Source organism: Gadus chalcogrammus, chromosome 8, assembly GCF_026213295.1.
Source record: "Gadus chalcogrammus isolate NIFS_2021 chromosome 8, NIFS_Gcha_1.0, whole genome shotgun sequence".
NCBI lineage: Eukaryota > Metazoa > Chordata > Actinopteri > Gadiformes > Gadidae > Gadus > Gadus chalcogrammus.
The window spans coordinates 13777572-13797027 of NC_079419.1; the positions used below are offsets into that span (position 1 = coordinate 13777572).

At 49.2% G+C, this 19456-nt stretch overlaps 2 protein-coding genes across 2 annotated transcripts; both read left to right on the forward strand.

Moving 5' to 3' along the window:
• The first annotated feature begins 358 nt into the window (after window positions 1-358).
• LOC130387981 (AFG3-like protein 2) lies at window positions 359-11675 on the forward strand. The gene is made up of 17 exons (XM_056597272.1): window positions 359-596; window positions 1344-1443; window positions 1573-1632; window positions 1756-1889; window positions 2107-2253; window positions 2497-2568; window positions 3159-3280; window positions 3958-4234; window positions 4724-4861; window positions 5716-5869; window positions 6820-6927; window positions 7337-7462; window positions 7713-7823; window positions 8261-8376; window positions 9081-9281; window positions 9756-9950; window positions 10570-11675. Exons 1-17 carry the CDS (start codon window positions 498-500, stop codon window positions 10810-10812), a joined length of 2403 nt encoding a protein of 800 aa, XP_056453247.1. The 5' UTR covers window positions 359-497; the 3' UTR covers window positions 10813-11675.
• Window positions 11676-11917: 242 nt separating this feature from the next.
• Window positions 11918-19439, forward strand: LOC130387867 (kelch-like protein 18). Its single transcript, XM_056597164.1, has 10 exons — window positions 11918-12480; window positions 13672-13802; window positions 14098-14238; window positions 14804-15002; window positions 15217-15377; window positions 15712-15848; window positions 16371-16593; window positions 17248-17352; window positions 17691-17802; window positions 18190-19439. Exons 1-10 carry the CDS (start codon window positions 12346-12348, stop codon window positions 18574-18576), a joined length of 1731 nt encoding a protein of 576 aa, XP_056453139.1. The 5' UTR covers window positions 11918-12345; the 3' UTR covers window positions 18577-19439.
• Window positions 19440-19456: the final 17 nt, after the last annotated feature.

The window sequence follows — 19456 nt, forward strand, 5'->3', positions numbered from 1 at the left end:
GCGCTCTAAAACCACCCATTCTATATAACATTCACACATTGTTCTACATGGGAAGCAGTACATGAGTGAATACAGTGGTATGTTTGAAATTAATGTCATAATGATGATAATAATAATAATAATAATAATAATAATAATAATAATAATAATAATAATAATAATAATAATGCTAATGAGAATAAGTGTTCGTAAATGTATTAATAGTAATATGTTTGCTTTGATTTCTTGATTAATTACCGCTCTTAAGAATGGTCCAATAAAGGGGCAGACCCACAAAGATTTATAACAAGGTAATTCACAAAAGTTAATATTGGGTAACAAATGGTTTACGTCACATTGAAAACGTCATCGCGCAGCTCACGTCTCCATTCGATAACAGTAAAGATGGCGCAGGAGTTGGGCCATGGAAAGGGACTTTTCCTCGGTGTTTGACCGCGACAGTATTGCTCCTGTTATCAAAACGTCTCACTCAAATTAAACAATCTTGAGGGTCCACGATGGCCCACCGGTACCTCCGGCTATCGGAGGGGTGCAGGCACCTGCTGAGACGCCTGCTGCCGCCCCATGTCGCAGTGGCTCCAAGCACTTCGCGCCTGGTATGTGTCTCTCGCACGTTTTGAACGATCCGCTCAAGAAATCAAGTGTCCAATGAATCTAAATGACCCATACTGCGTGTCCGTATTACGGTTACAGCCTTTGCAGAGGTCTGTGTGCGGACGAAACAGGACGTGGCGTGTCCGTGACTTTGTGTTGTCTCGCAGCGTGCTGCCGCTGTGGACCAGAGGCCCCGCATTGACATTGATGCTGTTGTTTTGCTCTGACAAGTGAAGCTGGGTTGCACAACAAATGGCCAAACTAGACCTGAGATGTGTAATACTGTCTTTTTTCACTGTCAGCAGACAAAACTGCCTATTTGGTATCACTGACGTCTAGTCTGCTCAATAAACATCTTGACCTCTGTTAAATAACACCTGTAATACCTGATCTCTGAAATGTTTGATGCCATTAACATTATGTTCATGGGGTCGTGTGGTTGCTCCGAGGTAAACGCTGTGTGTTAGCTTCCACCACAGACCAGTGCTCACGGTGTGACAAGTCATTCATTTTCACATAATGACAGTTGTATAACAGTTGTAACAGTACATTGGCTGGTTGCAGACACACCAGCAGTAACTCGTCGAAACACACGGCACAGTTAATTGTCGACACCTGTCGCATGTGTTAACGTTTTGGACCATATTGATTGACCAGTCTGTAACTCTAGAAGCACCTGTTGTGAAACACAGACGCTTTATTATGGGTAACTACAGAAGATAACGGCCGTCTTGCGGTGCGGCCCGTAGGTGCTAAGTCCCACCGGGAGCCGGGCCGTAGCGGAGGGAGATACCGTGCTAGCCGCGGTACTAGGAGCTGTGAGACGTTTCTGCGCCAAACCTCCGAAAGGTACGACCCCGACGAAAGGTGGCGGTTTGACCAATACCGGTGTCTGCAATGCACATGGCTGTTGCCATGACCACACAAGTCGACATTGTTGTCTCTATTGAGGTAACGCCGGGTCTCTTCCTGTATCAGGGTTCGAGAAGTACTTCCCCGAGGGCAAGAAGACACCGTCCAGCGCTGAAGCGGCCAAAGGTACCCCCCCTCCTCCTCAACCACCTTTTTATGATCTTGCTAAAGACTGCTACTCTCCACTCTGAATACTGCTTGATGACATACTGACACATACCCCTCTGCCCCGCCCCCTCCCTCCCTCAGAGGCCAAGCCAAGCAATGGGCCGAAAAGCTCTGGGAGATCGGGAGGAGGAGGGGGAGGGGCCTCGGGAGGAGGGGGAGGAGGAAAGAGGGGAGCCCGGAAAGAGGACTCCACCTGGCAGAGTCGTCTGCAGAAGGTGAGACCTCTGAGAGGGTTGACGTCACTAGGGCCATAGTAATGGTGGGATGATGTCATTGAGAATGTAATGATGAAGGCACGAGGGTCAGAAGGTTAGAGGGTCAATGACCCTGTCCCTCAAACAAACATTAATCACACGTTTATTAACGCATCACACGAGTGCCGAAGCCTTGGCCGATATTGTGGCATTGACGCCAAAACGCTGTTGTTGCCAGGGTGATGTGCCTTGGGACGACAAAGAGTTCCGACTGGTCCTCCTGAGCGCGGTCGCGTTCGGGGGCACCGTCACCTACCTGCTCCGGGATGGAGGCCGCGAGGTCACCTGGAAGGACTTTGTCAACAACTGCCTCGCCAAAGGAACGGTAAGGTTCCCACGCCCTTTCAAAACCGAAGGCTTTGTCCTGACGCAGGGTTTCATCCCGTTTTAATTCGTTAGTACAATTGGGAGTGGAGCCACCTAAACCACTCATTAGCCTGCCCCTTTCTCACGCTGGAGCTGTGTGATTGGTTCATTTCGGACCATCTCTAAGGTGATGGGATCTGTGTTGCCGGGCAGGGTTGAGCCAGTTTCTTCCCAGTGATGAACTGGTGTGGTGTCTCCACAGGTGGAGCGGCTGGAGGTGGTGAACAAGCGCTACGTCAAGGTGGTGTCCACTCCGGGGACGCCCGTCGATGGGGTGAGTGATAGTTTCAATATGAGAAGATGACGATGATTAAGATGATAATAATGCATACATCAGTGTATACATTTTACCAAGCCTTTTAGGATTTTCCAGGTCACAGTTGTAGAACAGTGTGTGTGTGTATCTATCTATCTATCTATCTATCTATCTATCTATCTATCTATCTATCTATCTATCTATCTATCTATCTATCTATCTATCTATCTATCTATCTATCTATCTATCTATCTATCTATCTATCTATCTATCTATCGTTCTGGTAAACATATAAAATTAGAAGTAACTAGATATGACATCGAACACACTCTTAAGCAGAAACCCACCGGAGGAAACGGATATTAACAGAGCAGACGGGATAAAAACAGAGTTAGATGACTTGTACAAATTGGGTTTGAGATTTTTTTAGCTTTTTTAAGTAGTGTGTCTCATTGATGGAGATGTGTGTGTGTGTGTGTGGGGGGGGGTGGGGGGCGGAGGCTCCCAGAGCCAGGGTGCAGAGTAATCACATGTCCTACAGCACCCACGGTCCCAGCACCTCTGATATTCCGTTCCTGTGTTGTTGTGTTGCTGTGTTGTGCTTCCAGTACGTGTGGTTCAACATCGGCAGCGTGGACACGTTCGAGAGGAACCTGGAGACGGCGCAGTACGAGCTGGGCATCGAGGGGGAGAAGCGCCTGCCCGTGGTCTACTCCACGGAGAGTGACGGGTGAGGAGCCCACTACCGTACCGACGGCACCCACCCACTGCTCACTACCTCTGACCCTCCAGCCGTACCGACGGCACCCACTGCTCACTACCTCTGACCGTCCAGCCGTACCCACGGCACCCACCCACTGCTCACTACCTCTGACCCTCCAGCCGTACCGACGGCACCCACTGCTCACTACCTCTGACCGTCCAGCCATACCGACGGCACCCACCCACTGCTCACTACCTCTGACCGTCCAGCTGTCGCTTTCATCCAGAGCCACGGTCAGATAGACAGATGCACGTCATCCAGGAGCCGGTAGGGGATAGGGCGTATCGCTCAAGGAGTGTGGACATGGGGGATCGAACCCACAACCAATCTGCCACTACACTACCCTGCCGCCACACACCTACTATCATTTAATCTTAAAAAGTACGAGATATGTTTGTCTAAAACTCACTTACAGTTAATTGGGTCATAAAGATAGATCCCAGTACCTTATGGCAGAGAGGTTGAACCTACCCTTGCCCCTACACTGTCCTGCCACACATGCACTACCGTCCAGCACTGTAAACCAACCAGCACTGTCAACCTTTTCCTGTCATTCCTACTGGTCCTACTGGTCCGACTGATGGAGGTGGATCCGGTGATCTAACGCGTGTCCCTCTCTCTCCGTCCCTCCGTCTCTCCTCCAGAACGTTCCTACTGAGCATGCTCCCCACGGTGCTGATCATCGGCTTCCTGCTCTTCATGGTGCGGCGGGGGCCGGGGGGGGGGGGGCGTCCGGGCCGGGGGGGCATGGGCGGGCTGTTCAGCGTGAGCGAGACCACGGCCAAGGTGCTGCGGGAGGAGATCGAGGTGAAGTTCAAGGACGTGGCGGGCTGCGAGGAGGCCAAGCTGGAGATCATGGAGTTCGTCAACTTCCTGAAGAACCCCAAGCAGTACCAGGACCTGGGGGCCAAGATCCCCAAGGTCAGTCCGGGGCCCCCCAACCTCACCCTTGTTTAGGGAAGTGTGTGTGTGTGTGTGTGTGTGTGTGTGTGTGTGTGTGTGTGTGTGTGTGTGTGTGTGTGTGTGTGTGTGTGTGTGTGTGTGTGTGTGTGTGTGTGTGTGTGTGTGTGTGTGTGTGTGTGTGTGTGTGTTGGGGGGGGGGGGGGGGGTGGACTTGGGTAGGCATGTGGAGAGACCAGCTGGAGAGTAAGCTAGAATTATTTTAAAGTATCAAACCCGACAAAAATCCTGCCCCTCATATCCGGCCACGGTAGACCTCTGTCCTGTGTGATGAGCGCTCTGGCATTGTGAGCTCATGTGAATTAAAAGTCACTGTGTTCTTTAGGCCCTTGTTACTCTCAACTAACAAAGCTCTTTCTTTCTTTCTTTCTTTCTTTCTTTCTTTCTTTCTTTCTTTCTTTCTTTCTTTCTTTCTTTCTTTCTTTCTTTCTTTCTTTCTCCCCCTCTCAGGGGGCCATCCTAACGGGGCCCCCCGGCACGGGGAAGACCCTCCTGGCCAAGGCCACGGCGGGGGAGGCAGACGTCCCGTTCATCACCGTCAACGGCTCCGAGTTCCTGGAGATGTTTGTGGGCGTGGGCCCCGCCCGGGTGAGGAGTCCCCCTGGAGCCTCACATCACCACACACACACACTGTACTATTATACATTATACACACTGCATTATCTGGTGACACACTACCACATACAAACACACACTATATTATTATACAATATACAAACTGCATTATATTGTAACACACTATTGTAATACACACACTGTATTATTATCCATTATACACACTGCATTATATGGTAAAACACTACCGCATACACACACACTGTATTATTATACATTATACACACTGCATTATATGGTAACACATCACCACATACTAGGGCTTTGACTCTGAACTTCGTTATTCGAATATAATTCGAATATCAAAATATAAAACAAAATTCGAACGAATTTTAGACAGCCATTAATATTCGAACCTGTTATGGGCAGGCCAAGAGGGAGAGACATCGGAGAACCTGACGCAGTCCATTCATAATATTGTAATGACCACGGAAGAGGCAGTGAATGAAGTATTGATTAGACGGTGATTTATAAGAACCCTAATAAACCGTTGGAACACGCAAGACCGGTAACCATAGCAACGCGGTACACCAATCTCGCGAAGCCCAATCCAGGTCTTGCTGAAGGCATTTAATGGTCAAAATATTATTAATAAATATTTGAATATTAATATTAATAAACAAACAAACTTCTAATATGATTTTTGGGCAAAGGTCAAAGCCCTACCACATACACGGTACTATTATACAATACACACACTGTATTATAACACACCACTACATACATACACACTGTGGTAACACACACACACACACACACTGTATTCAAGTATAACACATACTCCATCAATATACTTATCTTCTCTCTTCCCCATTTCCTTCTGTCAGGTCAGAGATCTGTTTGTCCTGGCGAGGAAGAACGCGCCGTGCATCCTCTTCATCGACGAGATCGACGCGGTGGGTCGGAAGAGGGGGAGGGGGAACTTCGGGGGCCAGAGCGAGCAGGAGAACACCCTGAACCAGCTGCTGGTGGAGATGGACGGTAGGACGGACCCCCTCACACCCACGCCTTCAGAGAGTGCTTGCAGAGTCCATGACTTGGTGCTGTTCACTAACGTCTACCTAACGAAGGTATTCATGAAGAGCCGCACAGATGTCCTTTAGGATTGATTCCAACTATGCTACAGTGATTCCCCCAGCACTGTATGGTTAACAAAAATAGGGCCCCGCCTTGACTACCAATGTATACTTTTTTTAATTATTATTATGCATTAACAAAGTACAAAACTCTCGTAGGGAAAGAAAACATACTCCCATCATGGACAAAAAATAAAGATAAACAATGCATTGGTGATACGGTTCACATCAATAGTCGTGCCATAAAGCCTTTTGATGGAATAGAAACGGCGGCATCAGATGGTTGTATATATTATTGCGAACTGAAACCCTCCCCCCCCCCCCCCCCCCCCCTGCTGTGTGTGTGTGTGTGTGTGTGTGTGTGTGTGTGTGTGTGTGTGTGTGTGTGTGTGTGTGTGTGTGTGTGTGTGTGTGTGTGTGTGTGTGTGTGTGTGTGTGTGTGTGTGTGTGTGTGTGTGTGTGTGGGGGGGGGTAGCACCTAGCTACCCCCCCCCCCCCGGTAGCACCTAGCAACCCCCCACGGTAGCACCTAGCCTACCCAAGTGTCTACAAAGGGTTGACGCACTCTACCAGCAGCTGGTCTTAAAAACAAAAGTTTCTCAAGGGTGAAAACGTGCGAAAAACATCTGATACATTGATTTTTGCATGCAGTCACGAGGTGTTGCGTGAGGCTGTCTCTGTGAAACTGACATGTGTATTTCCCCACCACATTAGTCATCTATTCACGCCATCCGTGAACTCAGCCTAACGACAGTTGGCGTGCGTGCGTGTGTAAAAATAGCGAACCATTTGATGCGTGGATACAACGATAAAGGCAGCGCTAAAGAGACCCTTATCTCCTCGTGTTCTGCTCAGGCTTCAACACGGCCACCAACGTGGTGGTCCTGGCCGGGACCAACCGACCCGACATCCTGGACCCTGCGCTGATGCGGCCCGGCCGCTTCGACCGGCAGATCTACATCGGTGAGGAGCCAGGGTGCTAGCTAGTGAGCTGAGACGGCTGCTAGAACCGGTTCTAGCGAGATCTCACTTCATGAGTGAGATCTCGCATCTAGGACAGATAAGGATCCTAAATGGAAAAAAGCAGACAATAATCGTAGAAATTAACTCATCTAATGCACTCATACACCAGTCTCCTCTCTAGCAGATCTCAGAATAAAGTTTCACAGAATTTGAATACAGTTTCATCCCCCCCCCACAAAGCACTTATCCCTACATAAAGGAGGGCGATGTTTACCTGAAGGCCAGAAACCCCTGCGTTGTTGCCAATACGCAGAAACTCCATTTGTTTGTGGTCGGCCGTAAGGACAGAACAATAAGACCCACAACAAACCTTCTGGCTGGACTCTGACCCGTCTCCTCTGTCACACAGGCCATCCCGACATCAAGGGCCGGTCGTCCATCTTTAAGGTCCACCTCCGGCCTCTGAAGCTGGACCAGAAGATGGACAAAGACGCTCTGGCCAGGAAGATGGCCGCCCTCACACCTGGGTTCTCAGGTAATCACCTTCGATGAGAGGTGGAGTTGGAAGACCGCGTGCTTCGTCCCGGGAGGTCTTTGATCTAGAATCTTTCTAAATTTGCTCTTCTTTCTATGTATCGTGTGTGTGTGTGTGTGTGTGTGTGTGTGTGTGTGTGTGTGTGTGTGTGTGTGTGTGTGTGTGTGTGTGTGTGTGTGTGTGTGTGTGTGTGTGTGTGTGTGTGTGTGTGTGTGTGTGTGTGTGTGTGTGTGTGCGCGTGCGTGTGTAGGCGCTGACATCGCCAACGTGTGCAACGAGGCGGCGCTGATCGCTGCTCGCCATCTGGCGGACTCCATCGACCAGAAGCACTTTGAGCAGGCCATCGAGAGGGTGATCGGAGGTGACGCACTCCTGGAGGGATACACAAACATGGACGGACCCACACCTACTGACACAAACACGCATACATGCACAAATGTACTGAGCCAAACACACATATATGTACTGACACACACACGTGTACTGACAGACAGGACACTACGATGGTACTGGTTGTGTTATGGTTCCTGTTGGTTCTGGTTGGTACTGGTTCCTGATGTTACTGGTTCCTGTTGGTTGTGGTTGGTACTGGTTCCTGATGGTTCTGATTGGTACTGGTTTCTGTTGGTACTGGTTCCTGTTGGTTGTTGTTGGTACTGGTTCCTGATGGTTTTGGTTGGTACTGGTTTCTGTTGGTACTGGTTCCTGTTGGTTGTGGTTGGTACTGGTTCCTGATGGTTCTGGTTGGTACTGGTTTCTGTTGGTACTGGTACCTAATGGTTCCTCTCGGCTGTGCAGGTCTGGAGAAGAAGACCCAGGTCCTTCAGCCCGAGGAGAAGAAGACGGTGGCCTACCACGAGGCGGGACACGCCGTGGCGGGCTGGTACCTGGAGCACGCCGACCCGCTGCTCAAAGTACTCACTCACTCACTCACTCACTCACTCACTCACTCACTCACTCACTCACTCACTCACTCACTCACTCACTCACTCACTCACTCACTCACTCACTCACTCACTCACTCACTCACTCACTCACTCACTCACTCACTCACATACCCCTCACTCACTCCCCCACACACTCTCACTCACTCACTCACTCACTCCCCCACACACTCTCACTCACTCTCCCACATACCCCTCACTCACTCCCCCACACACTCACTCACTCCCCCACACACTCACTCCCCCACACACTCTCACTCACTCCCCCACACACTCTCACTCACTCCCCCACACACTCTCACTCTCTCACTCCCGCACTCACAATTCTCCAACTCACAGTGATACCACTGCACAACTCTTCTACACTTACACTTCATCAACACACTTGATACTACATGCACTTCTACATATTGCTGCATCGCGCCACACATTCTTGCCCAACACGACTCTTCTACAAACGTAATAACACAAACGTTGACCAGACGGTGCCTCAACAAGCCACACTAGCCACGAGTAAGGTCAACTCTCCTTTCAGGCTAATGGATAGGAAAATAATATGTAAATGTCGCTTGCTGCTGGACTTCCTGTTTGACTTTGTTTTCCGGCGTACTCTCAGGCTGACGGATGAACTGTACTGACCGTGTGTGTGCGTGTGTGTGTGTGTGCGTGCGCAGGTCTCCATCATTCCGCGGGGGAAGGGTCTGGGCTATGCCCAGTACCTGCCCAAGGAGCAGTACCTGTACACGGCGGAGCAGCTGCTGGACAGGATGTGCATGACGCTGGGGGGACGCGTGGCCGAGGAGATCTTCTTCGGACGCATCACCACCGGGGCGCAGGATGACCTCCGCAAGGTCACGCAGAGCGCCTACGCCCAGGTACGTAGTACTAATGTTTACTTTACTATTATTCAGTCTATTATCTTATACTCTATGGTCACCCAGAGCGCATACGCCCAGGTCAGTGGTGCTATTATACGTTATTATGTGTTTCCCCTACTCCACGGTCAGTAGAACGATTATATATATCATATGTAGTGTTGGCATTCTTTAGGATCGGCTCTGTCTGGGATGTTATGAAGAGTCCCATGCTGATGCACTATGGCCATGTGTGGGATGTAGATGCAGTCAAGGTGTAGAGGAGATCATGGTGTTTGTTCGGTGTACATACTTATTTTGAGGATGTAGTTAGGTTTGAGTTGTGATGAAGACGGCGTCACGGTGCCAGGGGCCGTTGTGCGTGTTGAAACGGTTCCGCTGCAGGTGTGATGCCCTGGCTTCAAACCTACTGTCAGAGGAATACTGCAGGTAGCTGATCCGTGTGTGTGTGTGTGTTTGGTGTTCCTTCTCCAGATCGTCCAGTTCGGGATGAACTCAAAGGTGGGCCAGGTGTCGTTCGACCTGCCGCGGCAGGGGGAGATGGTGCTGGAGAAGCCCTACAGCGAGGCCACCGCGCGGCTGATCGACTCGGAGGTGCGCGGCCTCATCAACGACGCCTACCTGCGCACGCAGGCGCTACTGGTGGAGAAGAAGTCGGATGTGGAGAAGGTGAGAGCGTCTTCTGGTTCCACTGGTCTTGGAGGAGGGGTTCGTCATGCCCTGCACGCCCGCACTAACGCCCACTATGTTAAGGGCTCTGGGTACCCTAGAGAAGTGCTTTATAATACAATCAATTAATATAAAGGTATTATGACTTGTTTAACAGGCCAAGTGACTCAAACTGGATTGAGGCTGGTAGGCTTACATTTTTATTTTCTTTGTATACTGTTGGACAAGGATCAGGGTCAAACTAACTGAACCAAGCAAAGGTCATGCAGGTTAGCTTACGTAGCAGGGTGCTAGCAGGTAAAGGGGCATTCAGCACTCAGTTAGCCTAGCCTGTACAAACGATGTCTGGTTCTGTAGTGCTCTCCATCTTACAATCAACTTCTATTTAAAAGTGAATCGGAGTCCTTGTAATGACCAACCATCGGCTGTCGTTGAGACCCTTTCTATCTCAACCAAACAATCAAATGATGCCTGGCCAGCTGACCTCTATTCAAATCTTTCCTAAAGAGGAACGCCCAAATTAGGCCCACCTTCAGCCCTCCACCCACCCACCCACTCAGCCAGGTTCTGTTCCCCTGCCGCTATACACGCTGACGCGGTTGTCCCTCCCCTCCCCCAGGTGGCGCTGCGGCTGCTGGAGAAGGAGGTGCTCAACAAGGAGGACATGGTGGAGCTGCTGGGCCCACGGCCCTTCGCCGAGAAGTCCACCTACGAGGACTTTGTGGAGGGGACAGGGGGCTCGGAGGAGGACACCTCCCTCCCGGAGGGCCTGAAGGACTGGAACAGGGAGAGGAAGGAGGAGCCGGAGGAAAGCCAGGAGGAGCAGGTTGCGCGGCAGATCTCCAAGGACATGCCCTTTTAAAGACCCTCCCCACACTCCTCCACCAATCAGGAGGGTGCAGACGTCACGGGACACCTTTTTCATGAGGCCGGGGCGCACGGACTGGGAGCTCCAGGAAGGACTGGCCCAGTGCTCTCGCCTGCTGCCCAGAGAGAGAGCGAAGGACTGGGGGAGCGAGAGAGTCAAGCCCCCCAAACACCACCTCTACCAGCTCCACCACCTGCGTTCAGCTAGAGTTGTACCTGAGTTACTTATTCAGATGGTACCATGAAAACTATGAATTAGTGAGAATGATGCTCTGACACACGAAATACTACTCCTTCTCCTCTTCTCTGGTGGAGGAGGAGGCTTTTAAGGAGATTCTCGAGGACATGGATGTTAACTGGTGACCAATGAAATCTAGGGAAAAGCTGGCTGCATTTTGAAGTCAATTTTCAAGTCGTACCACCTTGTTGAATTATTGGCTGTCTATCGTCAAACCATTATTTTTCATCAAATCGTATATAAAAAAACTGTCGTAAATGCAAAAAGATTGTCAACCGGTCTCCAGGCGGTTACATGGTTGTCTTTGTGTTGTACGTGGTTTAAGTTAAATGGAGGAATCGCCGTGAAGAAGATATTGATCAAGCTCATGGGTGGTGTGTGGTTCTTTTGAAATCTGGGGCTTGCAGTAACCTTTAAATGTTTCCCACCTGGTTTGCTCTGGTTCTGCCATAAAACACATATATGACAGCTGTGTCTGTTCTTGCAATAAACTGCTGAAAACACTGACATTTGCCTAGTAATTCTTATTCTTATTGACTAATACTCGCTATATATGAGTTTTTTGGTCTATGCAAACATCGATGCACCCTGTGATAATGTCTTTGCGTGGTTGGTCTTGAAAGCAACACCAGAGAGGTACCTAACCCAACTCAAAGGTTTTTACAAAACGATTAAACAGATCTATGGGAGTCTTTAGGTCTTAAAAGATTACAACTTCCAAGCATCGCTATCTGCTGACGCATAAATGCTGATGACATTCATTCAGACTGAACTGGCACCAGGAGGCTGTTGTGATCGTTGATTGGGTCAGCCCTCGAAGCCATGCCCACCACTGATGAGAACGGGCTTCGATTGGAGTGAAACGCATTCCAACCATGCTGAGTATCAGGTGTTTGAAAGGTTGTTATGGAATGTCACTGGGCCTGTCGTTTAGGGTTGAGGTTAGATTTGGAGGCCGTAAATAAGTAAACCGATTTGATCCGGTTGTTAGACATGCTCAGTAATCTAGAGATCATTTAAAATAAAAGTGATCCTCACATCAATAGCTGAATACAGTTATAAATTCAAGGCTCAATCATTTGTGTATCGACAATATGTCAAAAAGTGAAAAGCCATGGTAGAACGACTGGGAAACAAGTATCGTTATAGTGTCGGCTGTGCCTTTACTTTGAAAACCCCTGTCAGCTGGCCGGTGTCGTTCGCGGCGCTTCCTGTCTTCCTACGGTGTAGCGTCGCGGCCACTCTGCCCCTTGCTATGCGAGTACGAGACCCGCTGAACCTGTTACCCTCATGACGATGGGAGACGTTATATGCGAAGAATTGGAGGATCTAGTACACTTCTCGGTCCATGATTTGCCCGGTCGCGGATATGCCGTCATGGAGGAGATCCGACGGCAGGGGAAGCTGTGTGACGTGACGCTCAAGGTAACCAGAGATAGAAGAACTAGTAGATCCTGAAGGCTAGTTAGCTAGCCACCAGTTTACACCCCGTCTACACACACAAGCTAATGACGCGGACTCACCAGCTCGTACATAATCATCATTGGTGCAGGCTTTTCATTTAATCAACGCTAAGGTTTTGCGAGGTTACCATGGTTACCAGAGGGCTTGTCATGCGGAAGATAAAGTATGAGATCAACCTGAACGGGATAAGTGTCAAACTGGTAACATTGTATTCAGTGGCCACCATCCCTCAGTTCAATTTATGCATTAATTATTCACTGTCATTACGCCGGTAATAATTCATTATTAAATTGACATTTAACAGGAAGTGGCCAATAGTCAGGAAACGGAAACAACTGGAAGGTAATTTGGAGAAACGATTGAGCCTGAATTTCCTGTCAGCTGAGTGGACAAAGTCCCCTATCCACACTTATTGTGCAGCCCGTGTTGAGCCCTTCCTTTGTTACTTCACTAGAGATAGCCAGTGGTGACAAACTCTAACCTAGCTAGTTAACTTCCCTAAAGATGACCCAAACAGGATGCAATGGGTTCACTTTCACTGGACCACTATTGGTCAACAGCAGTACATTCTTACACATTGGCAAATTATTAAGCACAAAATTCGCTTTATTAATTGACTGTGTTGACAGACAGTATATTATAATTATCATTTTTTTCTTTTGTCAAAAGAAGACGTCATGAGAAAACACAGGTGGAATACCTCTCTGATAGTTGGGTGTTTCCTGGCTGGAAGGGAAAGCTTTACCGCTGACCTACATATTATTGTAATCAGGATTATGCTAGATTAAATCAATGGTTTATCCCGGGGGGGGGGGGATTTAACATCAAGCAGCTCTGTACACCGTGTATCACATAATCAATGTCAACCAACTAATATGGATGTGTGGTTTTATCAAGTTATCATGAGTTGGGTATCCACTGGTATTAATTTCCTAATATAAATACAGCATGAGATTGAATTATGTTATTGATCCATGAAAAGTGTCAATTTCTCCATTAAATTTTCATGAGATCTAATGATGCAATACGACACATATCGGCAGTGGTAGTAATTTTGGTAGTCATTTATTCTATGCAGCCCTCGCATGGGCATAAGTACATCAGGTTCTGTGTTATTGATTGGAAGTGACGTCGGCCTGTCTCCTCCGGCAGGTCGGGGATCACAAGTTCAGCGCCCACCGGATCGTCCTGGCGGCGTCCATACCCTACTTCCACGCCATGTTCACCAACGACATGGTGGAGTGCAAACAGGACGAGATCGTCATGCAGGGCATGGACCCCAGGTGAGCCCAGGCACACGATACACCCACTGTACACCACTGATGGTCGTACTGGGCCTCTCCCAGTGCCCACCAGAAGAAGACTGGTGGGCACACCCGCGTGTCCACCGGTCGAAGGCTGGGAGGCTGCCAAGTTGGACTTGGCAGCCTGCCAGTGTCCAACAGTAGAAGACTGTTGTTGTAGCGGTCATCTCCCATTGTCCATCAGTAAAAGTCTGTGGTTGTACTGGCTAGCTCCCAATGTCCACCAGTAGAATACATACTGGTTGAATTCTAAACGTTGCTATTCTCTCCCCAGTGCACTAGAGTCTCTTATAAACTTTGCATACAACGGCCACGTGGCCATCGACCAGCAGAACGTCCAGTGCCTGCTGATCGGTGCCAGCTTCCTGCAGCTCCAGAACGTGAAGGACGCCTGCTGCTCCTTCCTCCAGGAGAGGTGAGCCGTCCTCCCTGTTTGTCCCACTCTCTGCCCCCACAACCAGTGAGGGAGTGGTGTTTGATACGGTTGACGAAGGCCATGTCCACGCCATGACGGCCGAATGTAAAGCCGGCTACTTTAGAATGCTTTCGAAATCTGTCAGTGTTTTCAAATGCCCTCCGTTTGCGTGCGTACACTACAACATGAGATTCTGAATGTCTTTTAAACAGTTTTGTGGAAGGAAATTCAGTTTTAGTTTAGGTGTTGTCGGAAGAGTACACAATATCTGAACAGCATCTTTTTTGGAGTCAAATTCCACTACGTCTCCTTGTTTGAGAAATCAAGTATTCAAATTAAGCGGTTCCGCTGCAAAAATTCGAACACACAAATGATTAAATATCCTGATGTAAAAAACTCTCATTAGGGCAGATACGTTGATAATATTCTGTACGTTGTCCACATGGACACTGTCATACATGATAATACAATTACAGTACTATCATTCCATGCTGCCCGACCAATGTGTTTAATCAGCCTTAACAGAAGCCTTCCGTCCTAACCCTCTCCTCCTCCGGTTCCGAAGGCTTCACCCAAAGAACTGTCTGGGCGTGCGGCAGTTTGCCGAGACCATGATGTGCACGACGCTGTACGACTCGGCCAACTGCTTCGTCCACCAGCACTTTGCGGAGGTGTCACTGTCGGAGGAGTTCCTGAGCCTGCGGGGGGAGGAGCTGGTGGAGCTGGTGGGCTGCGATGAGCTCAACATCAAGGCGGAGGAGCAGGTGGGGTCAGGGGTCAAAGGTCAGACCTTTGATGCGCGAAGATTGAAATATCACTAGCTCTCATTTGGGTCTGAACTTAACGTGTGTGTGTGTGTGTGTGTGTGTGTGTGTGTGTGTGTGTGTGTGTGTGTGTGTGTGTGTGTGTGTGTGTGTGTGTGTGTGTGTGTGTGTGTGTGTGTGTGTGTGTGTGTGTGTGTGCAACCGCATCCCCTAGGTGTTTGAGGCGGTCTTGGCCTGGGTCCGGCATGACCCGAAGGAGCGGGAGGTGCTGCTGCCAGAGCTCCTGTCCAAGATCCGCCTCCCGCTGTGCCGGCCGCAGTTCCTAGCGGACCGCGTCCAGCAGGAGGAGCTGGTGCGCTGCTGTCATAAATGTCGGTGAGTGACGTCACCGGGTGAGGATTCACTTCCCCGTCATTTCCTGGTGAAAGGATGAGGCCGTGGCCGGACCAAAATGACTGGGCTCGATTCACATGTCCCTAGAGGTCCCTATAGCCTATCCCTACCTGACTACCTGTAGGATTCCTTGAGAAAGACGCCGAACGTTAATAGCTTTGGATAAAGCCTCGGCTGAATTACAGAATAGTAGGTCAAATGGCGTCTGAATTCTCTGCGATTTCGTTCAAAATGTCTAACTGGTAGTGGCTTTTAACAGGCTTTTAACCTGGTACTGACGCTGTGCGTCCGCCGCTGTGCTTCCTGTTTCCTCCAGAGACCTGGTGGACGAAGCCAAAGACTTTCATCTCATGCCCGACCGCCGGCCCCACCTGCCGGCCTTCAAGACGCGCCCGCGCTGCTGCACCTCCATCACGGGCCTCATCTACGCCGTGGGAGGCCTCAACAGCTCTGGTACGACCCAGCCTGGCAGGCCACACTGCTGCCCTGTCCTCCCCAGACTGAGATGTAGGGGATAGTCTTTGATCCATCAGTAAACTATTTGCTATAAAACACAGCTGTTTTATCTTCTGTAAAACTTTAAATACAGTATGTTGATGGATCACGGACAAACTGTTTCAGAACATGGCTGTTTTATCCTCGCTGTGGCTTCACATTTAGCTTGTGGTATGTTGATGGATGACGGACTATCTGTTGGTCATGTACATAGATTTTCCATGCATATAACCAACAGATTGTGTGTAGTTCTTGCTCTTAAACACATGAATTTCCCTTCTGGGATTAAGAAACCAGTGTTTTCTGTTAATTGTAATTTGTTAATCGCTTCAACTGTCAATCTCTAACTTAACTAAAATGGGAGTTTAAACTACACATTTAACATATTGGCAAATAATGAGAGGATTGCCTCAACTATTTCAAATCAATAAATCACCTCAGATGGAGACATGCTGAGTTCTGTTTCTCTTCTTCGTTCAGGGGACTCGTTAAACATTGCGGAGGTCTTTGACCCTATCGGAAACTTTTGGGAGCGATGCCAGCCAATGAAAACGTCACGGAGCAGGGTGGGCGTGACGGTTGTCAACGGGCTGCTGTACGCCATTGGGGGATTTGATGGCCAATCGCGGCTCAGCACGGTGGAGGTCTATAACCCGGAGACGGACACATGGGCGCGGGTTTCCAGTATGAACAGCCAGCGCAGGTCGGTGGAAACACGCCTTAGTCAGTGTGCAAGACACTGTCGACGGGTTCAGAGAGTAGGGCTGATCCTGGTGTGCTGCACACTGTGTCGTCCATCTTGTGGAAGTTGGATGGGGGCCATTCCTTGCATAGATTTGCATGATTTTACATAAATAATGTATTTTAAAGCTGTCAAACATTCTTAAAAACATTTGATGTTACATTTCCTCCTTTTCAAACAAGCCTTTGTTGTACGCAAATGGGCTTCACTTGTTCTTGGATGGGAAATTTGAGGAAATTTGGAGAAACCAGTAGCTGGATTCGAGTAGATATTTGAATATCATTCCTCTACAGAATTTTCAGAATTCCTAGAAAAGGTTTCATGAAAATAATATTAATAACAATTAATTTAAGGTTTCATGAAAATAATATTAATAGGCCTTGTTTTTCTGATTTTAATTTGATAAGATCTGCTTATTAAGACCTTTTGAGTCAACTCGACCTGTTGACTTCGTTACTAGCAGTTGAGGTTGAATTGACTCAAAAGGTCACAATGTCTCTTCATCACAAGAAAGAATACACTTGAGCGTGAACATGATGCGTTGTACAGCAAGAGGTACTTGGGGTTTCCCCCCCCCCCCGCGCCCTCTTATTCTCACGCACTCGTTCTCTCCAGCGCCATGGGAACCGTGGTGATTGACGGCCACATCTACGTGTGTGGAGGCTACGACGGCAAGTCTTCTCTGAACTCAGTGGAGTGCTACTCCCCAGAAACAGACCGGTGAGCACCACTAACCGGCTGCGCTCTCCCAGTTAAGACCTTTTGACTCAGCATGGGTACTTGGGTTAGTTATTCGACGAAATAAGTCACCTAATGGGGAAATACCAGGGAAACGGTTTGAAAGCGATAAAGAAGCCCAGGCAATGTCCCTTTAGCAATCACACAAGAGTATTTAAGTATATAAATGAGAAGGCAATGAACATGACACCACTGTAGAAAACCGTGACACGCCTTCACGTTCTAGAGATCTCTTCATTCACCTGAACGGTGAACTTTTAACTGTAACCATGACAACCTGTCATCGGACGTGTTGTTTTGGTGTTGTTGTTGTCTGTCAGGTGGACGGTCGTCACGGAGATGAGTGCTTGTCGGAGCGCGGCGGGCGTCACCGTGTTCGACGGGAGGATATTCGTGTCGGGCGGCCATGACGGGCTGCAGATCTTTAACACGGTCAGTTTGGATGATGTCAATTTCGTGATACGAACACACAGTGCTGCTACAATAGTGCAGTACTAACACCATAACACCAGTATTATGTTAACACATCCGTGTAATTATTACGTCCGAAAAGCTACTATTTGTTAAGCTGCACCTTACATTGTTGGAAGAGAACCTTACATTTTGAGATCACAGACCAGGGCGGTGTCGCTCAGGGCAGATGCCCGGCAGGTCCTTTGCATCGCTGCTCATTTGCGTTGTCCTCTTCCCAGGGCAGCCACGCCCAGGCTTAGCTCCTCCCACCCAGCTCCATTCAAAACGAATGGAGCCTGTTTTTGTCGTGTCTCCCGGTGTCCCCTCCAGTTTCAACGAGCTGCTGTTCCTCCTGCCCGCCTGCAGGTGGAGTTCTACAACCACCACACGGATCGCTGGCACCCGGTGTCGGCCATGATCAACAAGCGCTGTCGCCACGGCGCCGCCGCCCTGGGCAGCCACATGTACGTCGCCGGCGGTTACGACGGCTCGGGCTTCCTCAGCGGGGCGGAGGTGTACAGCGCGGCCGCTGGCCAGTGGAGCCACCTGGTGGCCATGAACACGCGGCGCAGCCGGGTGTCGCTGGTGGCCACGTGCGGCCGCCTGTACGCCGTGGGCGGATACGACGGCCAGTCCAACCTGAACTCTGTGGAGACGTTTAACGCAGACACCAACCACTGGGCCTTCCTGGCGCCCATGGCGTGGCACGAGGGGGGAGTCGGCGTGGGATGCGTGCCGCTTCACCCTGCCTAGCTCCGCCCCCCTCCACTCCCTTACTCCTCCTCCGTCTCCAACGACGACTAGACCTCCCAACTTCTCCTCCCCCCCTGCCCCCCCCCCCCCCCCCCACACACACTCATCATCTCAGCCACTGGCACACGGACAGCCGGCGGAGACGTGTACAAACTGTCGATTCACACACATGTAATGTCTCCATGGCGATCTGAGTAGGTACTCGCTGGGAGGTCGACGCGGCCCGACGGCAGCCCTTCAGAGACATTCCTGGTTAGGAAGCAGTTGGGTAGAACTGTGGGATTCTTCGTAAAATCTTTAGTGGCCTTTTGTGGGACTAGTTGGTGTTCTGCATATGATTTGACTGTAATTATGGATTTTACATTTGACTGTATTGACCGGAATAGCAAGAGACTGTTTTTTGGAAAAAGAATTGAAATGAGACTTGAATAGGGTGAACTGCTTTGAATCTGTTTTTAAACCGTCACGTCCTTATGGGAAACCTGCCTCTGAATCTATTTATTTTATCTACACACATTTCATCACAGAACTATGGGGCCGATCACACAACTGTTGAGCTGTGTTTTGAGAAACGCCCGCTGCACTGCTGTTGTCCAATAGGACAGTGGGACTGCTGAGCTCCTTCCTGTCATCTTCCTCACGTTTTTTAAACTGTGCATAAAAGTTACAATATTTAAACTGTTTACGGCCATCCCCTGCTTGAGAAATAAGCCATCAGTTTATGTATCTGAAAATAGTTCACTGCTTTGAAAAAATTGCAATTGTAAGGGCTAAGTAGAAGTCTAAAGTTATATAACTTTAATTTCAGCATTTTTTCTGACATCCAATAATAATTCCATTCAGTCATTTCAGACGACCCAACATTCAAGTACAATTTGGT

Bases quoted from the DNA above. Each gene is read 5' to 3' on its own strand.
- LOC130387981 (XM_056597272.1), top strand. From the start codon at position 498: ATGGCCCACCGGTACCTCCGGCTATCGGAGGGGTGCAGGCACCTGCTG. The intron at 7,463-7,712 runs GTAATCACCTTC...GTGCGTGTGTAG, and splicing joins CCTCACACCTGGGTTCTCAG to GCGCTGACATCGCCAACGTG. The intron at 7,824-8,260 runs GTGACGCACTCC...TCGGCTGTGCAG, and splicing joins CATCGAGAGGGTGATCGGAG to GTCTGGAGAAGAAGACCCAG.
- LOC130387867 (XM_056597164.1), top strand. From the start codon at position 12,346: ATGACGATGGGAGACGTTATATGCGAAGAATTGGAGGATCTAGTACAC. The intron at 15,849-16,370 runs GTACGACCCAGC...TTCTTCGTTCAG, and splicing joins GGGAGGCCTCAACAGCTCTG to GGGACTCGTTAAACATTGCG. The intron at 16,594-17,247 runs GTCGGTGGAAAC...CGTTCTCTCCAG, and splicing joins AGTATGAACAGCCAGCGCAG to CGCCATGGGAACCGTGGTGA.